This window comes from Oculina patagonica, chromosome 5, assembly GCF_052425735.1.
Source record: "Oculina patagonica isolate OP01 chromosome 5, crgOcupat, whole genome shotgun sequence".
Taxonomy (NCBI): Eukaryota; Metazoa; Cnidaria; class Anthozoa; order Scleractinia; family Oculinidae; genus Oculina; species Oculina patagonica.
In genome coordinates this window covers 32,450,761-32,471,892 of record NC_135762.1, presented here as the reverse complement: position 1 = coordinate 32,471,892, position 21,132 = coordinate 32,450,761, and the positions used below count along the sequence as shown (strand labels likewise).

General features: G+C 39.8%; 1 protein-coding gene across 1 annotated transcript; it reads right to left on the bottom strand.

Moving 5' to 3' along the window:
* Positions 1-165: 165 nt before the first annotated feature.
* Positions 166-3,310, bottom strand: LOC144654930 (mitochondrial ornithine transporter 1-like). The gene is made up of 3 exons (XM_078515166.1): positions 2,392-3,310; positions 1,408-1,580; positions 166-464 (listed from the first exon to the last, which is right to left on the bottom strand). Exons 1-3 carry the CDS (start codon positions 2,865-2,867, stop codon positions 364-366), a joined length of 750 nt encoding a protein of 249 aa, XP_078371292.1. The 5' UTR covers positions 2,868-3,310; the 3' UTR covers positions 166-363.
* Between the last annotated feature and the right edge of the window lie 17,822 nt (positions 3,311-21,132).

Here is a 21,132-nt window from a genome sequence, read left to right as displayed (position 1 = left end):
GCTATTTACATATTGCTGAAGAAGGCTACAGCAGTAGCTGAAACGTCCTGTTCATAATTTAAGCCAGTGTCAACTTTTTATCAAATAATTTTAAATCTAAAAAGTGACTTAGGGTATTTCTACTCCCCCCTGGATGGGATGCTAGACCATCGCAGGGTCAACCCAAGGCAGTGAATTTGCTCGTACCCATTTGTACACCTGGGTTGAGAGAGGCGCTATGAGAGTGAAGTGTCTTGCCCAAGAACACAATGCAGTGCCTCAGCCATAGCTAGAACCCAGACCGCTTGATACAGGGTCCAGCGCACTTCCCATTAGGCCACCACGCCTCCCAAGTGAAGTATTAAGGACAACATAAATGTGAAGTTACAGTACCTGAATACGAGACTTGATAACATCTGCGGGAAATATAGCAACCCAGAGAGAAACACCTGCCATTCCACCAGAGAAAATAAGCCGCACAGCACCTGCAAAAGCAATGTACACTGAAATTACTCTCTGTCGCACAGGTAGGCCTAGAGAGGAATTACATGAAAAAAATCCTTATCAAATTGGTTCGAGTCGACTGGTTTGGTTAAACAACCCTCCAAGTTTATTTTTTCCTTAGTGGCCATTTGGCCACCGACTGCTCAAGTTTGGTCGCCAGTGAAAAATTTAGTCACTAATTTACAATTTCAATTCTTCTTCTCAATTTTAGTCGCCAGCGGGCGAGTTCGGTTACAATTTAGTCACCAGCACTTAAATTTTGGTTGCCATGGTGACTTAAATGGTCTTAACTTGGAAAGGTTGTTAATGGCTTGTTTTTACAAGCCCAACTAGTGACATTGTCAGAGACTGAGTCATAATCAGATGCTCAAAGCATAAACATTTAGTGAAAATCAAGCCAACAGAACTGTAAGCAGAGTTTGCAGATTCCACTTATGAATCTGTTGAGCACTGTATCCAGTCAAAACTAATTTATGGAGTAGCAAGCATACAAGAAAAACTCAAAAGGCCTGAGAGCAAGCATTGTGATTGGTTTGTTCTTCAGCTTCTGCTTGAGCTTACGACTTCACTTACTACTCCAATTTTCAATTTTCATTAGTTCGTAAGAATCCTTACAACTCTGATTGCAAACGCTGCAAGTTGCACACTAAAATCTGGTACACCTTCCACACCAACTTCTATTTCATCTAAAATTTGGAGAATTGTTGAGGATTAAACACAAAGAAGGGAAGAGAAAAGTGGGACGACCTAAAACCACTTGGCGAAGGACGGTGAAAAAAGAATCCAGACAAAAGAGATGGTCCAGCTGGTCGGAAGTCAGGGACGCAGCGCAAGACAGGGCTAGTTGGCGAGAGACAGTTACAGCCTTATGCGACTCATGGTGCAGAGAGAACTAACTAACTAACTAAACACAAAGAATCTTACCAATCTCATCAACAGTTTTCCCCTTTGGTGTTAGTAGGTATCGGCTCAGCTCATAGCCTCCAAAGAAGAAGAAGTATCCTGGTACCTCACGAACCAATGTTGGCGTCAATCCCCGAAAAAGACCCAAAAAGCCATCCTGACGGATAATCTGCATTGTCACTTGCATTACACCACTGAAGATAATAATACACAGAGAAGGTCATATTAATTTTATATCCGTAATTCTAAATTAAAATGCCTTCAGACTTTTGGACTTGTAAAGTGAGGTACAGTAGTGTTATGGTTATTGTGTTGTAATATTGATCCAGAATTCTCAATCTCATTCATTAAGCTAAAAGAAAAGAAATCATAACCAATGATGGCAGTGGTTTGGATATCTGATCTTAATTAGCATAGATTTTTAAAATTTTATTTTTCTGCTAAATCCTGGCTTTGAGCTCCGAATGGTTCACTCTTTTTTCTTTCACACACATTTTAAGTGGCGCAACGTGATTAACAAATTTCGTTTTTTATTTTATACATTCTTGATAGATAAAGTATAAATAAACTGTGGTTTATATTAATAATAATAATAATAATAATAATAATAATAATAATAATAATACATCACTGGCTTCCCTGTGGTGTTGACAGGGAAGCCAGTGATGTAAACAGGGATATATAGTAGGGAAAACAGGGGAATTGTATAGAATCTTTGCCCCTGGGGGGGAATTCAAGAAATTTGAAGGGGAAGCACTGGGCAGTCATTTATGACTAAAGAATCTAGGGACTACACTTCATAAAAATCCCCCTAAGGAATATCAGACAGATTGTTTATCCTTTTTACAATCCTCCTGGTGGGCCTTGAAGTGGGAGGGGGGGGGAAATGTGTGTGTGTAGGGGGGGAGTGTCCCCAGCAGGAGCCAATGATATGTGCATAAAATTTACGACAACCACTGGAAACCTGAAACCTGATCAAAATAGCAGTAAAATATGAGTAAGTACCTCTTAATTCCAGTCTTCCCAGCCATAATATTCATTTGGTGTTGAGCTTGAAGTCTGCATTTAACTAATTCCGTGGGACATAAAGCAAACGAGGAGAAAACAGCGGCTCCACTTCCAGCAAAAGCTCTGTTCAATATACTCAACTCCTTTTCATCTTGCTTCCCCACAATCTTTTTCACAACTGATAAACATTGACCATAGAATAAGAACAGAATAGAGTTTTCCGCAATGTTTGCAGCTAACGAAGGAATTGTGCCAGCGTACAGTCCCTTAAATCCTTCTTGTTTAATCGTTTTTACGCCACAATCAAACGCAGTTTTGAAAAGTGTAGGAAAAGTCTGCATCTTGACTTTTATAGTGTCAAAAGGTTGTCCAGCAAACACACACGCAGTTCCCCCGATCGCTCCAGCAGTGAAATCTTTGACCATCCGTTTCATAACGCTTAGATCCACGCTAACTGAAGAAGAATCTGCCATTTTTCCTTGTACTTTAATACTGCAATCTCGTTTTAAAAGTCAGAGGCCTAGGGTTCTGAGCTGAAACTAATACCTTGAAACGAAATGTGTATACGTACACGTCGACGAAAACTCGACGACTGAATAATGTCCAGACGTAAGTCTTTTGTAAAATATACACCTGATAAAGGTACTATGAAGATTTCGCAATCTTTGAAGTATTAAATCCACTGACCCAGCGCCATGAGTAGAAATAACTTTTTACGAAAGAAGAACGAATTCGAAGACTCTGTGAGGAATCTTGTGACAAAGCAAGGCTTCTTGTCGCCACAAAAGTACAAGAACACCTCATCCACAGGGAGTCCCTCAAACTCCTACTCTGAACAACCTGGTTCCAATATCTTAAATGGCTTAAATATGCAAAAAAATTACGAAATACCCACGAGTTTCGCGCGTACGTACAGTACTCCATAAAGTTGAGAAAGATGAATCACCACCAAAAGAACACTCATAGCCTCAACCGCTGCAAGTTAGCAGGCTCATATTCGAATTCCCGCCAACGAACGCATGAAGATACGCATGTAAAGAACTGTGAAGAGAACAGACCCACTGGCACCTGGAGATATTTGAAAAAGCGCATTATTTGGAAATTTTTGACATTCTTCTAGTCAGTTAATAGCTAATAACCGTGGCCTATTTTAGTTAATTTATTTTATGCTATAATATTTTCTATTTATTTTTTGGCAAAATAAAATGGTCATGTTTGTCACCGCAGTGTGTTTTTTATTTTTATGGTTGTTGTTGTTGTTGTTCATAACTCTGCTCCAGAAAACGGCATTTGCAACATGGAAGAATAAGAAAATTAACATTGCAAATGTTAACTTTTGATTGTCAAACTAATAAAGTAAAGTAATAAAGTAAAGTAAAGTAAAATAAAGTAAAGTAATTAATTAAATGTAAAGTACAGTAAAGTAAAGTAACGTAACGTTACGTAAAGTGAAAAAATTAACAGTAAAGTAATAATAATTAAAGTAAATGGAAGTAAAGTAAAGTAATCAAAGGCCCTTCGAGCAACCTCATGGTAATTCGATGAATGAAGTGCCGACCTCTGCATTTTTTCTAAATAAGTGTCCAATAAAGTAAAGCAATCTCACTTTGCTTTATTTTTCCACGTGAGTTGCGTCATTGATGGCTCGTGCTCGCAGGGGTCGTAGCGCTATTCAGTTTTCACAACCAAAATATTTACCGGTTAGCCGTATTACCTTTGATCCTTTTAAGCATTAAGTAAATTTGTTTTGTGAATATGTTTACTTTTTTGTCAGCACGTATAGCGTTATTTTTGAGCAGCGGAAAAAAAGTTGAGAGAAAAGATACGCCCGAACACTTCGTGTATCTGCTCGACTCAAAAAAAAGAATCAAAGTCTCTTCGAGATACCGACTTTTTTGCATGAAGTATGAGTCGAAGGTTTGTCCTGTGCATTGTTCTTCGAACTTATCATTACAGTTGCTTTGTAGTTTATTTTAACAATTTCCTATCTCCGCGGAGGAAATGCAGCCATATAATTTTGTCAAAAATGGCTCGTCCGCGCCGGGTATTTATACACATATTCCTCAACATTACACAAATAAACAGTGCAAATTTCACCAAGATCTGACAATTCTATACTTTAAAATTGCAAGGACCTTTCGAGGCAGTCGAAATTAGCAAATGAAAACAACAAAATAACGAAAAAGCACGAAAAAAAGTACGGATATTTCCTAATACTGTCGGAGAAAACATTGCGCATATTACTGCGGCGTAAACAAATCGATACACTCAAGCTACGTTTTGTCTAGGCTCTGCGAGGGTCGGATTTCAAGACAGCTTCTTCGTGGGCTTAAGAAAGATTAAAAAAAAGCCATATATACAGTGAATGCTTTCGAATTATATTTGAAGATGAAATACGAAAAAATTTTGCTGTCTTTGACTGAAATTCCACTCGAACTGCGTCGATACGATCGCATGTTGTAAAGCCGATTCATGCAACATTGCTGTCAACGAGAGGTCACGCCCCTAACGACCTAGGCTGATGACGAATTAGAATGGCGCTTGTAGCGACCAAATTTGGCCTAATTTTTTACCGCTCCTAAGCTAAAAGAAGCCCCCATCTCTTGCATTTGTTTTAACTTCAAAAATATCTTTGAAAAGAGCGAGTTTTTTGGTATGGTTTATTTTTGACGTTTGTAACTTTTTAAACGATGTAAGTGCTAGTGATTATTTATTCGTGTTTTAGCGTTAGTTACGCAATCCATTGTTTGTATGACGCTTTTTATAGATCGCCTTTCAGACACACGTGCGTTGAGATAAGAAAGCTGACATGTCACTTTTAAAATTGTTATATAACGTTTGTAAATGTGACAAGTCACGTTTTTTTCCACGAGATCGCAAGTGATCACCCACAGCTGAAAGTAATCCCTTGAGAAATTAAAACAGTCCCTTGAGAAATTAAAAAAATCCCTTGAGAGTTTACAAGAATGTGAAATTTTCCCTAACATAACTGTTATTCTCCTACTTTCGCTTGTAATCTTTTTAGCATTAAGTAAATTTGTTTTGTGAATATGTTTACTTTTTTTGGCAGCGAATAAAATTTGAGAGAAAGATGCGCGTTTCTGCACGACTCAAAAAGATCAAGAACGGATGACGTGACACGAAGATGATGTGACGCGAAACAAAAACGTGCATGAATGTTGTGTTCACTAAAACGCTTCTTTGAATGTTTTCTTACGTGAATGGGTCATTGATAGCCTATGCTCTGAGGCTTCGTTGAGCGAATTCTATTCTCTTTTATCACCAGAGGATAAGTGTAAGTGATCCTCTTTCGATTTGTTTTGTGAAATTCAATTTAGTTCCCTGAAAGAGAGAGACCCTGGAACGAGGTTGAAGAATAATTTGTTTCTGATTGACATGTGCTGAATGCGTTTAAAGGACCTTTCTGTCAGCACGTTTCTCGTTTAATGATGAATTAATTGCGGTTTGATATCAGAATCCAGTGAGTGAGTGAGTGAGTGAGTGAGTGTTCGAGTGAGAAAATGCGGCCCATAACATAACCTCATTACCATTCGGTAAAAACTGGACCCGACAGCGTCATAAGAAAGGGGGTGGTCTGGTGAAGTTTGACTAAAAAAAAGGTGTTCTCTTTGTTTTGGTCCCCGACAAGACTCGATGGTGAGCCCAAGACACATTATGTATGTGGGACCGCCCGCGTGATGGATGACAGGCAAGGAACCAATCACAACACGCGAGGTATCTCGTACAGTCGAACGTTCTTTCAAATTGATTTAATGTGTTTTGTGCGGGTATTCGTGCATGACTAGATCAATTCAATCAGTGGTCCAAAACAGGATTTATGCATCCATTTGGGTATGGATTAAAGTTTTGAAAAAATGGTCAGATCTACCTCCCATAAGCGACCGCCTTGACTTGAATCTTAAGTGGACGCATATAAGAGCCTTGACTCGGTAGTGGTATAAAACGTTCTTGCTCTTTTTTGTGCAATCATTGTTAATAGAGAGAAATGGTTTTGAAACCCGGCAAACATCAAAGAAGCAAACAAATAGGCCACGACAGGATCCCATGACCATGGGCTCCCGGCCACGATTTATGTTGGAAGGTCCATGACAGTGCATATCTTTTGTTTCGCGCTCAAACACTGTGCATGAATTACGTAATCGCAATGTTTCTGTTGGTTTATAGTTGCATGAGCACACGTAACCACCTATTGTATTTTGTCAGGTTTTGTGTACTGTAAACCCCTAAAAAAGCGAACAAGAACATACAACAAAGAACTTTGCCGGGCTTCGCAATTATTTCCCTCTATGGTGCAATGTATTGTTAGGTCCTTAATTTTTCTTATTTCTCAGTTTGTCTGGCCAGCGGGACCTAGCTCTCTGAAAAAAAAAAACCCATTCATTTTGCCTTAAGGGTTTTGCAAGATACAGACACACACACTATAATATAATTATTATACCGGGCGTTTTTCAGTTTGAACCAATGACACAATAAACAACTGAAGAGCCGTACTTATACGCTAAGCACGTTAATAACATTATTATAGCACTAATTGAACATAAAATCCTGCTGAACAAAGGAGATCTTGTTTGTTAAAACAAGTACTGTGCATCAAACAAAAGGTTTTTGACGTTTTATTCTAATTGGTTGGACTTTAGCCTGGCATAATGTTGTTTATTGCCAAAGTGTCGAGGCAATTTGCAGAGCTACTTTAGCGGTACTTGTGTTTAAAAATGCCGGTGGTACACGCAACACTTGAACGTGTCTAGTTTCAGGGTCAGAAAATGGATAAAGCAGTTCTTTTTTGTCCTCTTACATGTCTTCGTCGCTTTTTAATCAAACGGGATGAAGAAAGCACAATGTTAAAAGGTTGTTTTTATTTCGACACAGAGGTTAAACCCGGTTGGATTGAGTACGACCCACAGAAAATCACCGTCTTATCTTGCAACGACAGTTTTTGCTCAATGGGTCAAGTGAATACCGTTGTGGATGCGAGAAAGCAAATGATATCGGTGAAGAATGAAGCCGATTTCGACCAGTTGAGCGACATTTTGGAAAAACCAGTGTTGATGTGTGTGACAAGGCGACACCATTGTCCGAATAGCAAAGCATTGTGTTCAGAGTCTGAGAAGAACTTGTTATCGCTAAACCCAGAGCAAAGAGAGCTACGTTCTATGAACGGATTTGACATTGACTTCGCTTTGATCTTTCCACCTGGTGTTTTGACAGAGAAAATTGGCGAAAGTTTGAAAAAGATTAGGAAGAAGATCACCGAACGGAAAAAATACTGCTTTAGGGTTGATGTGGGACAAATGATGCAAGAATTAACGCCAACAGAACTACAAGACCCAGGATCACTGGAATTTGTTTCATGGCATAACACAGCATTTTGGCTAACAAATCACTGCAAGCCACATCAGTCTTTGATGTATGTGAACGGCTTTCTCTTCTGGGTAGTTCTTTTTCCATTCGCTGTATTTGTAGCGCTGCCATACAGACTAAGTCGTCGGATTTTTTGCGAAGATTCTTGCGTCCACTTGAAAGCTCCGCTGAAGTTCACAGCCGAAGCTAAAGACCCCGTCGCAGTGTATATGTGGTTCGCGGAAAGACCGCTCCCGGGCGCTTACAAAAAACACGCTAAACGTTTTTCTGTCCGTGCAACAACAGTTGCTGAACTTAAACCGTTTGTTCAGGACTGCAATATTGTCTCCTTTGACTTTGAAGAGGCCTAGAACCACAATCGATGGATGAACCATTGCTTTGCAATTAACAGTTCTTAAAGCTCCCATAAACGGACACTATCAGGAGCAGAAAATGTATCCACTTAGGAGAGGTCTGCTTATGCCAGGATAAAAACTTGGTATTGTTTGTATTTGCCTGGGACCATGACCATAAGTAAGGTTTTACTGAATGGAAGATGGCGATGGACTAGCATCTCTGTCACTGAATAGCAGAAATATTCCCAGTCGCTTCAGGCTATAATTACTATATACGATCATTTTTCGTCTTCATTTTGCGGTTTACTAACGCAGTAATTAGGGACACGACAAATTGTCAAGGTCAAGTTTATTCAATGTATTTACTTCAAGTATAAACTAAATGAACTGATCTTAAGTACATAATACAATGGATGTGCTGGAAAACAATATAGCTATTGTACAATACAATTTTCCATATTGTTTTTTGTATTATACAAATCATTCTTTGAAGTTTACCGTGAGGTTTCGTTTGATTTTTGTGTTTTTACAGATCTCAGCTCCCAAGAAGAGTGATGTAGATTTTTTTGGGAACACCTCCTACAGAGTTAACTCCTGCGAATCTACATGAATTACTATCTATAAGTTATAGAAACAATCATTATGTAAGGGTGCTTCGAGTGTAAACTGCGATCATGCAGAGTAATTTTTTCCCTCTCTTTAATTCTCTTTACGTGCATGGCACGAGAAAAAGGGCGTAAATTTTCGTGCGACGATGCATGTGAAACCAATAGTAGACGAAAGCCCGATTACTGAAAACCATGTTTCACTGGCAACGCAAAACTGTTTACATACAAACACTGGGTAACACGCAAACACAAAAGATCAGCGTGTTTGCGATTGAGTTTCTCAGTGTTTGTACGGGCTCTTGTTAGGGTTACTACTGTAGATCAGTCTCTCTTTAATATTCCATTGAGAAGACACGACGCGTGAAAGACCCTTTGACATCCTCGGAGACCTGGGAGCGGTTACTTGGTAGGGCCAAGACGAAGTAAGCCGAGTAGCAAACTCGGGCCGACGAAAGAACGTAACGACGTTGGATTCACTTCGTATCGCCCCGAACAACGGCTTTTGAATTTCCGAGGATAGAGTCTTATGAAGATGGTCGCGTAAGTCGCCCAAAAATATGGACTGTTTAAAAAATCTTCGGAACTTTTGTTTTTCGGAATGGAAGTTCATGGAAACGTCTTTTTAATCAGGTGATGTTCTCGATCGTTTTCTGGAAGTGGACTAATTCAAAAGTCTGCTCAGTTCAAATCCGGCGCTGTGTTTTGATAACTTATTCTTCGGTTACCCTGCCCACTCGGGTTGCAAAGCTCGGGATTACCCGCTGCCATTACCTGTTGCCCGTTCACCGTATTACCGTAGCTGTGCCGCCGTTGTCTGGACAAATCAGTGTTTTGCTGTAACACCCCCCTTCCCATATACGCACACTTAAATTCCACACTGCGCCTTGACTAGTCTTTGGCATCGAAATACATATCCCAATCGATACATGTAAACAAAACTCGATGGATCAGGCAGCAACTAAGTCTGAAGTGAAGAAATAACAATAAAAGTGATGGAAAGTGTTTATTTATTCTTCTTCTGTTCTTCTTGTTACAGATGGTGTCCAATCCCGCGGCACCTCGAAGGAGTTCTGTGATGAACAGTAAAAAAGCTGACTGAGAAAATTAAAACTGAATTGCTAACTGTAAAATTTTAAGCCGACCGGTCTTATTGACAAATCTTTTGAATTTCTAACTCCTATAATATATTTGATACGCTCCCGTACTTTAATAATAGATAGCTTCGGTAACGTGTACACCATGGACATGGTGGGGTGCTGTCGGACAATTAGCATTTCGACTTGCTTGGCCAGACAATTAATAATTAGCGATAGCTTTTTGACTCACTCAGAGACCCCAGATTGCGACACTAGATTTCCAACTACTAGACTTTTCACAGAAAAATATTATTTTTTACAGAACTTATCATCATCATCATCATCATGACTGGCGTTCGACACGGTTTATTCTTCTGCAATTGTAATTTATTACAGTCGCTTTGTTTACTAAAAAAATCGAGATGGTTATTTATTCTTACAGCAAATCAAGCGGAGTCAAAAGTTTGAAAATATCTGACCCGCTGTGGTGAACGAGAAAATATAAACTGTACTGGTGAATGATAAAATTTATACCCAGCAGGTTGTATAGACAAATCTTTTGAATTTCTTCTAACTCTAAGAATATATTTGATACACTTCCATACAAACTCTTGTAACTTAAATAATAGATTGCTTTGATAACATGAACGGTTTTGACTTGGGGGGTTGTCAGACAATTAGCTTTACGACTCGCTTGGCGACAATTACCAATTAGGTTTTCAACTCGCTCGTATGTTGCGGAGCTGGATCTACAACAACGGACACCAGTATATCTAATCTTTACACAGGACTAGTTTTCAACACGATTTATTTGCAGTCTGCAATTCAGTTACAAAGTTTCTTTATTTGTACTAATGGTACTAGAAAGGGATTGTTTCATATTCTTTCAACAGCTAACAACATAATCAAAATGTTGAAAGAATTGAATTACACACAATTGAGACAGGTGCACCTTTTGTTAGAGGGTCAAAACAGTAAACCAGAAGGTGCAACTAGGCGTTGAATCATAGAAGCACAAAAATAGGTGAATACGTTTTACGGAGACTGTAATGTAACATTATTTACCAAGGATTAGGACGTACACTATTGAACTGGTTATTTATTGAGTATTATGAAAGACAGACAGCGAATCTAATGGTGTATTTCCTGGTTCATGCATGAAAACTATTAAGTCATGAAACAAAACGCGCCAGCTTGTATATTAGAACTTTCAGTTAGCCTATAAACATTATGCAAAAATTCAGACAAATGCATTTCTCCAAGTTCAGATAACTGCTAGTCATTTAGCCCTTTTAGATCAGTCAAGAGATGCAGGCTTCTTTATGTCCTTTACTGGATCCCGATGAATGGGCTATTACGGTTGCTGCGGTCTAAAGCAATTCCAAAGTTTCTAACCACGCATTTAGAACCTGTAGTGATACTTCTTTTCCTGTCTTCAGTAAAAAGGCAAACGTCTCGCAATTGTTCAAAACCACATCATACAGTGGCCAAGTGTTTCCCATTGCCAATGCTATATTCGCCCACTGCATTGTTTCTTCCACCAGTAAGCAATCGCCCTCTTCGTATACTACACGGTAAAGGTTTTTATGCCCACTGAAAAATTCTGTAAGGTCGCGTTCAATTAGTCTGGCGTCTTCCTTGTTTTCCCCGTGAAATTCAATAACACTCATTTTTTCTTTGACGTAAATACCATGGTGAAGGTAGGCTCCGCCAGTTTGAGCCGTGACAAGACGAAGGCAGCGACTCAAATTGTCAACATCTCCACGGACAGCAATTTGATCGCCAGTGTTCAAGTCCCTCAGCTTGACTTGTTCAAGTCGCATCTTTAGTTTTGCAGCGAAAGATGATGGGGCCATTTCAGAACCTGCGACCGGTCCCGGTGAACCTAATCCGAAAGATGCTGCAGCATTTACAGAACCTGCGACCAGCACCAAGGAATCTGATCTGAAACATGATGCAGCATTTACAGAACCTGCGACCGGCACCAAGGAATCTGATCCGAAACATGATGCAGCCGCGACAGAACCTGCGACCGGCACCAAGGAACCTGATCCGAAACATGATGCAGCATTTACAAAACCTGCGACCGGTCCCAAGGAACCTGATCCGAAACATGATGCGGCCGCAACAGAACCTGCGACTGGTCCCAAGGAACCTGATCCGAAACATGATGCGGCCGCAACAGAACCTGCGACTGGTCCCAAGGAACCTGATCCGAAACATGATGCAGCATTTACAGAACCTGCGACTGGTCCCAAGGAACCTGATCCGACGGATGATGCGGCATTTACAGAACCTGCGACTGGTCCCAAGGAACCTGATCCGACGGATGATGCGGCATTTACAGAACCTGCGACCGGTCCCAAGGAACCTGATCCGACGGATGATGCGGCATTTACAGAACCTGCGACCGGTCCCAAGGAACCTGATCCGACGGATGATGCGGCATTTACAGAACCTGCGACTGGTCCCAAGGAACCTGATCCGACGGATGATGCGGCATTTACAGAACCTGCGACCGGTCCCAAGGAACCTGATCCGACGGATGATGCGGCATTTACAGAACCTGCGACTGGTCCCAAGGAACCTGATCCGACGGATGATGCGGCATTTACAGAACCTGCGACTGGTCCCAAGGAACCTGATCCGACGGATGATGCGGCATTTACAGAACCTGCGACCGGTCCCAAGGAACCTGATCCGACGGATGATGCGGCATTTACAGAACCTGCGACTGGTCCCAAGGAACCTGATCCGACGGATGATGCGGCCGCAACAGAACCTGCAACTGGTCCAAATGAACCTGATCCGAAAGATGATGCGGCCGTGACAGAACATACGACCAATCCCAATGTCGACGTGTTTTCCAAAGCCATCAGAGCCTGTAGCGATACTGCTTCGCCAGTCTTCAAAAGAGTGGCAAAAGTCTCGCAATTATTCAGGATCAAATTGTACGATGGCCAAGTGTTTCCTTTTTCTACTGCTTCTTTCGCCCGCCGTATTGTTTCATCCACCGGTAAGCACTCGCCCTCTTTGTATACTACACGGTAAATCTTACCATCGACATTACCATTGTAAAACTGCCGGAAGGGGCGAATTTTTGGCCTGGCGTTTTCCTTGGTTTCCCCTTGAAATTCAACAACGCTCCATGTTTCTTTTAAGAAAATACCATGGTGCAGGTAGGTACCGTCAGTATGAGCCGTGACAAGAAGAAACCAGGGACTTAGATTTTTAACATTTCCGCAGACAGCAATTTGATCGCCATTGTTCAAGTCACTCAGCTCGACGTCTTCAAGTTGCATATTTAGTTTCTCTCTGCTGCACTGATTTGAGGTAATTCGATCGATTAAAATTCTCTAACTGACTGTGTTGACTTTCAATGACAAAGACGACAAGGGCAACTGGGAGAGAGAAGGTTTGAAAGACCTATGATACTTTGAGTGTAAGCCGGAAGTAACATGAAAGCGAGGCCAATATAAACGGTTGAGAGCATAATCGATTTTGGCTCTAGTAGAAAGGGCTCGCGGGGTACCTAAACGTACCCCCTAAGGTAACATATGTTTTATCAAAATCTTCTAAAGAAACGACATGCAATGCTTTCTTATGTGGTGCTTATTGGGTGGAGCGTTGCGTGACATCCCAAATAACGGCTGCGAAGGAGATTAATTGCGGCACTAGATCTCCAATCACTAGAATTTTAACAGAAAAAATATTATTTTTCACAGAACTCATCATAATCATCATCATCCTCATCATCATCATTATCATCGTGACTGGCCTTCAACACGGTTTATTCTTCTGCAATTGCAATTTGTTACAGTCGCTTTGTTTATACTAACAGTTCTACTAAAAAAATCGAGATTGTTATTATTCTTACAACAGCTAAAGCGGAGTCAAAAGTTTAAAAATATCTGACCCGCTGTGGTGAACGAGAAAATATAAACTGTACTGGTAAATGTAAAATTTATACCCAGCAGGTTGTATAGACAAATCTTTTAAATTTCTAACTCCAAGAATATATTTGATACACTTCCATACAAACTTTTGTAACTTAAATAATAGATTGCTTTGATAACATGCACGGTTTTGACTTGGGGGTTGTCAGACAATTAGCTTTTCGACTCGCTTGGCGACAATATTAGGTTTTCAACTCGCTCGTATTGCGGCGCTGGATGTGCAACAACGGGACATCAGTATATCTAATTTTTACACAGGACTAGTTTTCAACACGATTTATTTGCAGTCTGTAATTCAGTTACAAAGTTTCTTTATTTGTACTAACCGTACTAGAAAGTTCGGGATTGTTTCATATTCTTTCAACAACTAAAAACGCAATCAAAATTTTGAAAGAATTGGCAGAATTATACACATTGGCACGACAGGTGCACTAGCCTGCGAGGCGGCTGTATCCGCAGGCTACAGGTGCACCTTTTGGTGCAACTAGGCGTTAAATTACAGAAGCAGAAAAATAGGTGAATACCGCTTTTTCGAGACTAAAATGATAAATTATTTACCAAGGGTTACGACATACACCATTCAACTGGTTATTTATTCAGTATTATGAAAGAGAAATACCGAATCTAGTAAGTGTATTTTCTTGTCCGTGCATTGAAACTGAGTCGTTAAAGAAAACACAAGAGCTTGCATATTACAACTTTCAGTCATTCTGTAAACATTAAATAAAAATTCAGACAAACCCTTTTTTCTAAGTTACGATAACGGTTTAGATGTCAAGAGATGCAGGCTTCTTTATTCGTCGGTTCCGCTGGCTCCGCTGGCTCCGCTGGCTCCGCTGGCTCCGCTGGCTCCCAATGAACCGGCCGCTAATACTACAGGAACTGGGTCCTTAAGCAATTCCTAGGCGGCTATCAACGCTAAGAGAGCTTGTCGTGATAATGCCCAACCAGTCTTCAGAAAAGTGGCAAACGTCTCGCAGTTATTCAAGATCAAACTATACGATGGCCAAGAGTTTCCATTTTCTACTGCTTCATTCGCCCGCCGCATTGTTTCATCCACGGTAAAGCACTTGCCCTCTTCGTATACTACACGGTAAAGCTTACTATGCCCACGGAAAAACTGCAGGAAGGGGCGACGTTTTGGCTTGGCATTTTCCTTGGTTTCCCCGTGAAATTCAATAACACTCATTTTTTCTTTGTCGAAAATACCATGGTGAAGGTACGTACCGCCAGTGTGAACCGTGACAAGAAGAAGCCAGGAACTTAGCTCTTTTATATCTCCACGGACAGCAATTTGATCGCCAGTGTTCAAGTCACTCAGCTCGACTTGTTGAAGTAGCATAGTTTGTTTTTCTGCAGCACTATAACTTAGAGCAGTCCTTATCTAAATCCTCCAACTGACTGTGTTGACTTTTGACGACAGAAGCAACTGATAAGGAGCGAGAAGAATTGAAATACCCATGATGCTCTTGGTGTAAGCCGGAAGTAAGATGAAACGGAGACCTATCGCCGTTGAGAGCATAATCGATTTTGGGAAGGGCTCGGGGAGATACGTAAACGTACCCCTCCCCTCAAGTTAGAACATATTTGTATCAAAATCATGTAATCGCTATTGTTTAGTCGACGTCGGATTTTCTGCGACGATTCTTGCGTCGACTTGAAAGCTCCGCTGAAGTTCACAGCCGAAGCTAAAGATCCCGTCGTATGTAGTTCGCGGAAAGACCGCTCCCGGGCGCTTACAAAAAACACGCCAAACGTTTTTCTGTCCGTACAACAACAGTTGCTGAACTGAAACCGTTTGTTCAGGACTGTAATATTGTTTCCTTTGACTTTGAAAAGGCCTAGAACCACAATCGATGGATCAACCATTGCTTTGCAATTTATAGTTGAAGCTCCTATAAACAGACACTATTAGGACCAGAAAATGTGTCCATTTAGGAGAGGTGTCCACTTACGCCAGGGACCATGAATAAGTGATGTTTACTAAGGAGACTCATTGACGATGGATAAACATCCCTGCAACCGAATAACACATCATGGTGAGCTTAACCCGCAGGAAATGGAGATGGATTGGGCATGTGTTGAGGAAAGACTCGGGGGATGTGGCTAAAGAAGGTTTATTCTGGACACCAGAGGGAAAGCGAGCACGGGGAAGGCCTAGAACAACTTGGCGAAGGTCGGCCGAGAAAGAACTTACAGTGTAAGTCCCTGCACCTGACCTGGAATGGGATCCGGAAGGCGGCACAAGACCGCTCCCGCTGGAGAGAGACTGTAGAGGCCTTATGCGTCCAATGGCGCGAAAAGGATCGATGATGAACCGAATAACAGAAATATTTATCTCAGTCGCTTCATGCTATGATGAATATCAATATAGATATTCACTATTTACGATCATATTCAGTTTTCATTTTGCAGTTTACTAACGCAGTAATTAGGGGCACGAGAAACGATCAAGGTCAAGATTTACCCGATTTATTTCAGTGTAAATAAATTGATGTAAAGGACATAATACAATAGATGTACTGGAAAACAATAACTATAGTACAATACAATATACCGTATTGTATATTGTATTGAATCATTCTTGTGATGTTTACCGCTTGTTTTTCCAAGCTTCTGAAAGTAGTTGTTCAATTTTGTTAAAAGCTGTTTCATACAAACATAGAATTAATATCGTATACCAATAACAGAGACTGGGATAATTTTATGTTAGAGTGCAGTGGCGGATCCAGACCTCTTATATTCTGGCTACCTATACACTGTTAACAGCCTCCCTTTTTTTAACACAAAAGAAAACTAAACAAACAGCGAGCACGATTGCACGAAGCACGAGAGGCGGAAAGAGGGAAACAAGCGAAAGAAACTAAGCGCCTAGCGATTCTATTCCCGCGTTCAACGATCAAAGAAAAATATACAGGGCTGTTAACAGTCTTGGTTAACGTGGGTCGCGTGAAAAAGTATTGGCTGCGCCACAAAATTGGCCCAACGAAAGCAGCGTTTCACTTTGTCTGTCTTCGTCTCGCTTTGACTAACCGCTCCTGATTGACTTCTGTCTAGCTTCGAGATGGCGTCTGACGGAGACCACGCATGTTACGCAGAAATATGGACTGTTTTACAATTTAGTTCGTTTATCTGTTAGCCTATTGAAGATGTATCCAATTGTAAAGAAGTCATAGACATTTAAACTTTGGACGCAATGTGGTCGTGAAAATCTTCGGAAGCTTTATTCGAAATGAAATTTTCTGATTTCTATTGGTATCATAGTAAACTTTTTAAGCATGTATCTTTTTTATCTTTTTCGTTTCGTGGTAAAATATGGCACTCCGATGAAGTGAATCGCTGTGTTTTGACTGGTTGCACGAGTTTATCATTCCCGTTTCACCTGCACGCTCGGGATCCAAAGCTCGGGATTACCCGTTGCCAGCCCTGTAACTGCGAGTGCAACTATATGCCGTTTTAAGACTTTTAAAATCCGCTTAAACCTTGCTTAATCGTGTAAAAGAGCTCTCAAGATGCACCCAATGAATAAGAACTGTAACTGTGAATCAGTAAAAGGTGCTGGTTCATTCTTTCGTTCATTCAGTTTGCCGTTGGTACAGATTGCGTCTGTTACTTACACAAACATAAATATATTATGATTTTTCTTTACCATCTAGTTAAATGCCTCTAGTCAGTCAGTCTCGTGGATAACTTTCTGCACTTTCGACATTCGTCTGCTTGGCCTGTTTGTTCAGACCACCTTTCATGACTTTCATGTGCTTATGCACATATCTTAGGCTGTTCACTCGACCATTCTTCGGATCGTTGTTGCTTCAGCCTTCCTCCGTTACTTACATAAACAGAAAGCCGAAATATTAGAACCCAGAAAATTCCGAGACTTATTGTTTTTAATATAAAAGTGGCATACCATAGCGTTGGAACTACTCCGCTTAACAATCAAACAAAAAACGATGGTCTTCAAAAACCATCACGGAGATACCAGATACCCTTTCCCATCCTCCGATGCTCGGGAACGTTTTAATTCCTCTTCCATTTGTGCCCAGTGAGCGTGTCAGGTCACACATGCATTTGGCCTCGTTCGAAAAAAATTCCCTTCAAAGTGGGAAAAGTTATTTTTGACTGTATCTCCAGTTTGTAAAGCACGTAGCAAATTACCCAGTTTAAGGTAGAACCAAATTGCCAGTCAGTCTGAGCATTGAAACTATGCAAGGAGGGGGAATAAATATCAGCGATCGATCGATGTAACACCGGGAAAGTAAGTATAAATCTCAACACAAGTTTTTTTCCACATGAGTTGTTAGCTCTTTACCGTTTCATTACATTTTACATGAGAGGTCATCCGTCTCATAGCTTCAACTGAACTAGAAGTATAAAAAGAGAATATCCAAACACAAAATAGTGGTCACAAACCATACACTACCGGCTGTGAGAATATCAAACCGAAAAGTCTCGGAGTGTCGTTTGCTTTTTTGTCATTTAACTAAAACAGTTCGATCTGCTCGGCTTTTTGGCTGGACTTCAGTCAAGTCCAAGAAATATGTTGGGAACGAAATCTTATCAGTTATTACCCGAATTTTCTGAGGTGTTGGCCTTTTCTGTACTCAAGGACATTTTGATCTCTTTCAGTTGCCGAAAAAAACAGCAATTATTATTTCCCTAACAAAGAAAGTTCGAGATTACATTTCACTAAAGAAAAGTTAAGCTTTTCATTAAACTATGTCAACATTCGACAAACCAGCAATCATTTACGTTCTGATCCAAAATAAAACTATAAATAATATTCCCTTTATTCAACTCTACAAGTCTTTCGAAGAGAAGGACGATTATATATCATATTACATATTTTGGAAAAGATGCAATTAACTTGGAAATAACTATAAAAAATCTACTCTTCAGTTATTTTAAGCAACAAACATGTCTAGTTCTTGTTTTCGGAAAACAATTAAATTTCTTTGTTAGGATACAGGTGTAAATGTTTTTTCACGATTACACAATCTTTTCCTTGGATTGTTTTAGCTTATAATTACATAATCTCACAGCAAATTGTCGACATCTAATTTCCTTATCAGAAGATTGACTGCTTTGGAACAAACTTTAAATAGGGAACTAATTAAAGCTGTAACAAAGTTTTTAATTTCAAAGATATTCAAAAGAATTCGATGAAATCTTGTAACTTTTTTCAGATGTTTCATAAAAACTTAATAAAATTTCATAATTATAACTTTAAAACTTGGCTGTTACCTACAAAGTGGATAAATGCTGCGTTCATTTCCGCATTACACTCTTAATTTTATAACACAATATTATTCTCCTTGGTACTAATTGAAAATCAGTGAAATGAGAATCTCTAACAGGGCTATGACATCGCCACGATCAACTATAATTGATTTCAAATCTCAGGAAGTAAGAAAGTGTACTTAATTTGTTAACTTGTGAATTGCGAAATGTGATGTTCTTTTCTTACTCACAATATCACATTAACAGAGCACTAAAAACAAAATTTTCACAGTAACATTCGCGAAAATGGTCACCAAAAACCTTTTTTATTGAATTGTTTCACGAAAATGAGTTTGCGCTGATCCACTCCAAATGTAAGAATGTTTGACATCTCTTAGTTTAATTCCAAGACTTTTTGTCTTTTAAGAAAAAGCACTAGTTAATGTCAAACTAGGCTTCAAACGCATAGTAAATAATGGCACGGTAAAACAAACATTTAAACACGGCGAGTAGCTATTCTGAGACAATTTTACTTATAACTTATAGAAATTAAAAGTTGATTTAATTACTAAAAATACTTCAGCCAAAAAATAATATTTCTTTTTTGCAATAATAATAACTTTTTGCCGATTAAGCTTCATCTTTTTTTCGGTACTTCAAAAAATGAACTTAAAATTTGTAATCTTGAGCTAAACTAAGGGGCAAACATTTCTCTCTCAGCTAATTTGCCGAGTATTGCGGCTGATGTTGACTGATTAAACCCAAATTTCCGCTTCATACTACGATAATTGGCGAGAAAGGCTTATATTAAGCACAGTCGATTATCAGCTCACTCAGTGTAGAAGAGAGCTCTGAAGAAAACCAGGAAGACCTCCCTCCAAGCTTGAAATATCAAGATAAACTGACTAACTGCAATTCAAGGTAGGGGTCAATATTAACTATTGTTTCGTTTAAAGCCATATGGGAGCTGAGGGATGAATAGGATACGCAAATCCGCCGATCCGTGCTATTTTTTTGGCTAAATCGGTAAATCCGCCACTATTTTCGTTTAAATCCGATTCCGCATTTCTTGAAAACTTTGAGTGGTATGGTTTCACTGCGACGGACGGTAGATGAGAAAGTTTGATTTTATTTTCGAAAATACAACATGGTAATGAGTTTCCAAGGTGAATAGTACTTCGGCGAGATTTTATTTGATTCATACAGACTGCTTAAAAAACGAACGGAGTCTTGTTCTTTTTCTCGTTTTTAAATTTAAAGGATAGAGTGATTTGGTTTAGACCGGATACTTGCCGGCTAAATTAAGCGGGGTTTCCTTTATTGCCAAGATTGATATTTTGTCTATCGTGGGAACGTTCACACTTGCCTTCACTTCACACACAAAACAAAAACAACTCAAACAGATGTGGAGTCAATTTTCACGGATTTCGCTGTAATTCGATTGTTGTTTCGGTGTGTTAGTAGTTGGTCGCTTGCAGAAAGCACTGTTTCAGATTCAGATTTTTATTTTTTGCACTTTTTATAAAAATTCACACAACAATTAAATTAAAACATTGAAGAAAATAAATAAATAGAAGAAAGAAAATATCCAATTAAAAAAAAATTATGCCATCGGAAAAAATTGAATTCTTACTTACTTTTTCGGCAATCTACGGGCGGTTGCCGGAAATATTTAATTAGACCGTGATCCGAACCTTTGCTGTAAGTTTTCGGGTCACTTTGGGAACCTTCGGATCAAGTTTTGGAATCTTTGGGATCGTTGAGTAATCTGAAAATCTTCGTAGTAATTTTGCCCTCGGAGAACAAAACTTAACGAAAAGTATCTGGATATATGTTCCTCACCGATTGCGAAAGAATCTATAAGGCTTTTGTTTTAACTTTTAAACATAATTTAGCAATTAACTCTTAGTTTATAATTTAGTCTTCACCATAATTGTCAATGACACCATGGTTATAAAAATTTCTTAAAGCTGTATCTAGCGTTTCCATATGTTAGTATCGATATCGTAGCGGAGCTCCCAGCGGCCCGAAGGACGGCAGAGCAGAGCCCCATACCCATAAAAGATTAAGAGACCCATGCTTTTGGTTTTTCATGGTCATCATGGCTAGCGGCATGGCTCGCGGGCGCGTGTGCCCTCCGACGTTGCCCCAACATGACGGCCAT

What these genes read in the sequence shown, in the direction of transcription:
- LOC144654930 (XM_078515166.1), bottom strand. Translation starts at nt 2,867, where the DNA reads ATGGCAGATTCTTCTTCAGTTAGCGTGGATCTAAGCGTTATGAAACGG. An exon ending in GGGAAGACTGGAATTAAGAG is followed by an intron (nt 1,581 to 2,391) that starts GTACTTACTCAT and finishes TATTATCTTCAG; the next exon opens with TGGTGTAATGCAAGTGACAA. An exon ending in GAAAACTGTTGATGAGATTG is followed by an intron (nt 465 to 1,407) that starts GTAAGATTCTTT and finishes TTGCTTTTGCAG; the next exon opens with GTGCTGTGCGGCTTATTTTC.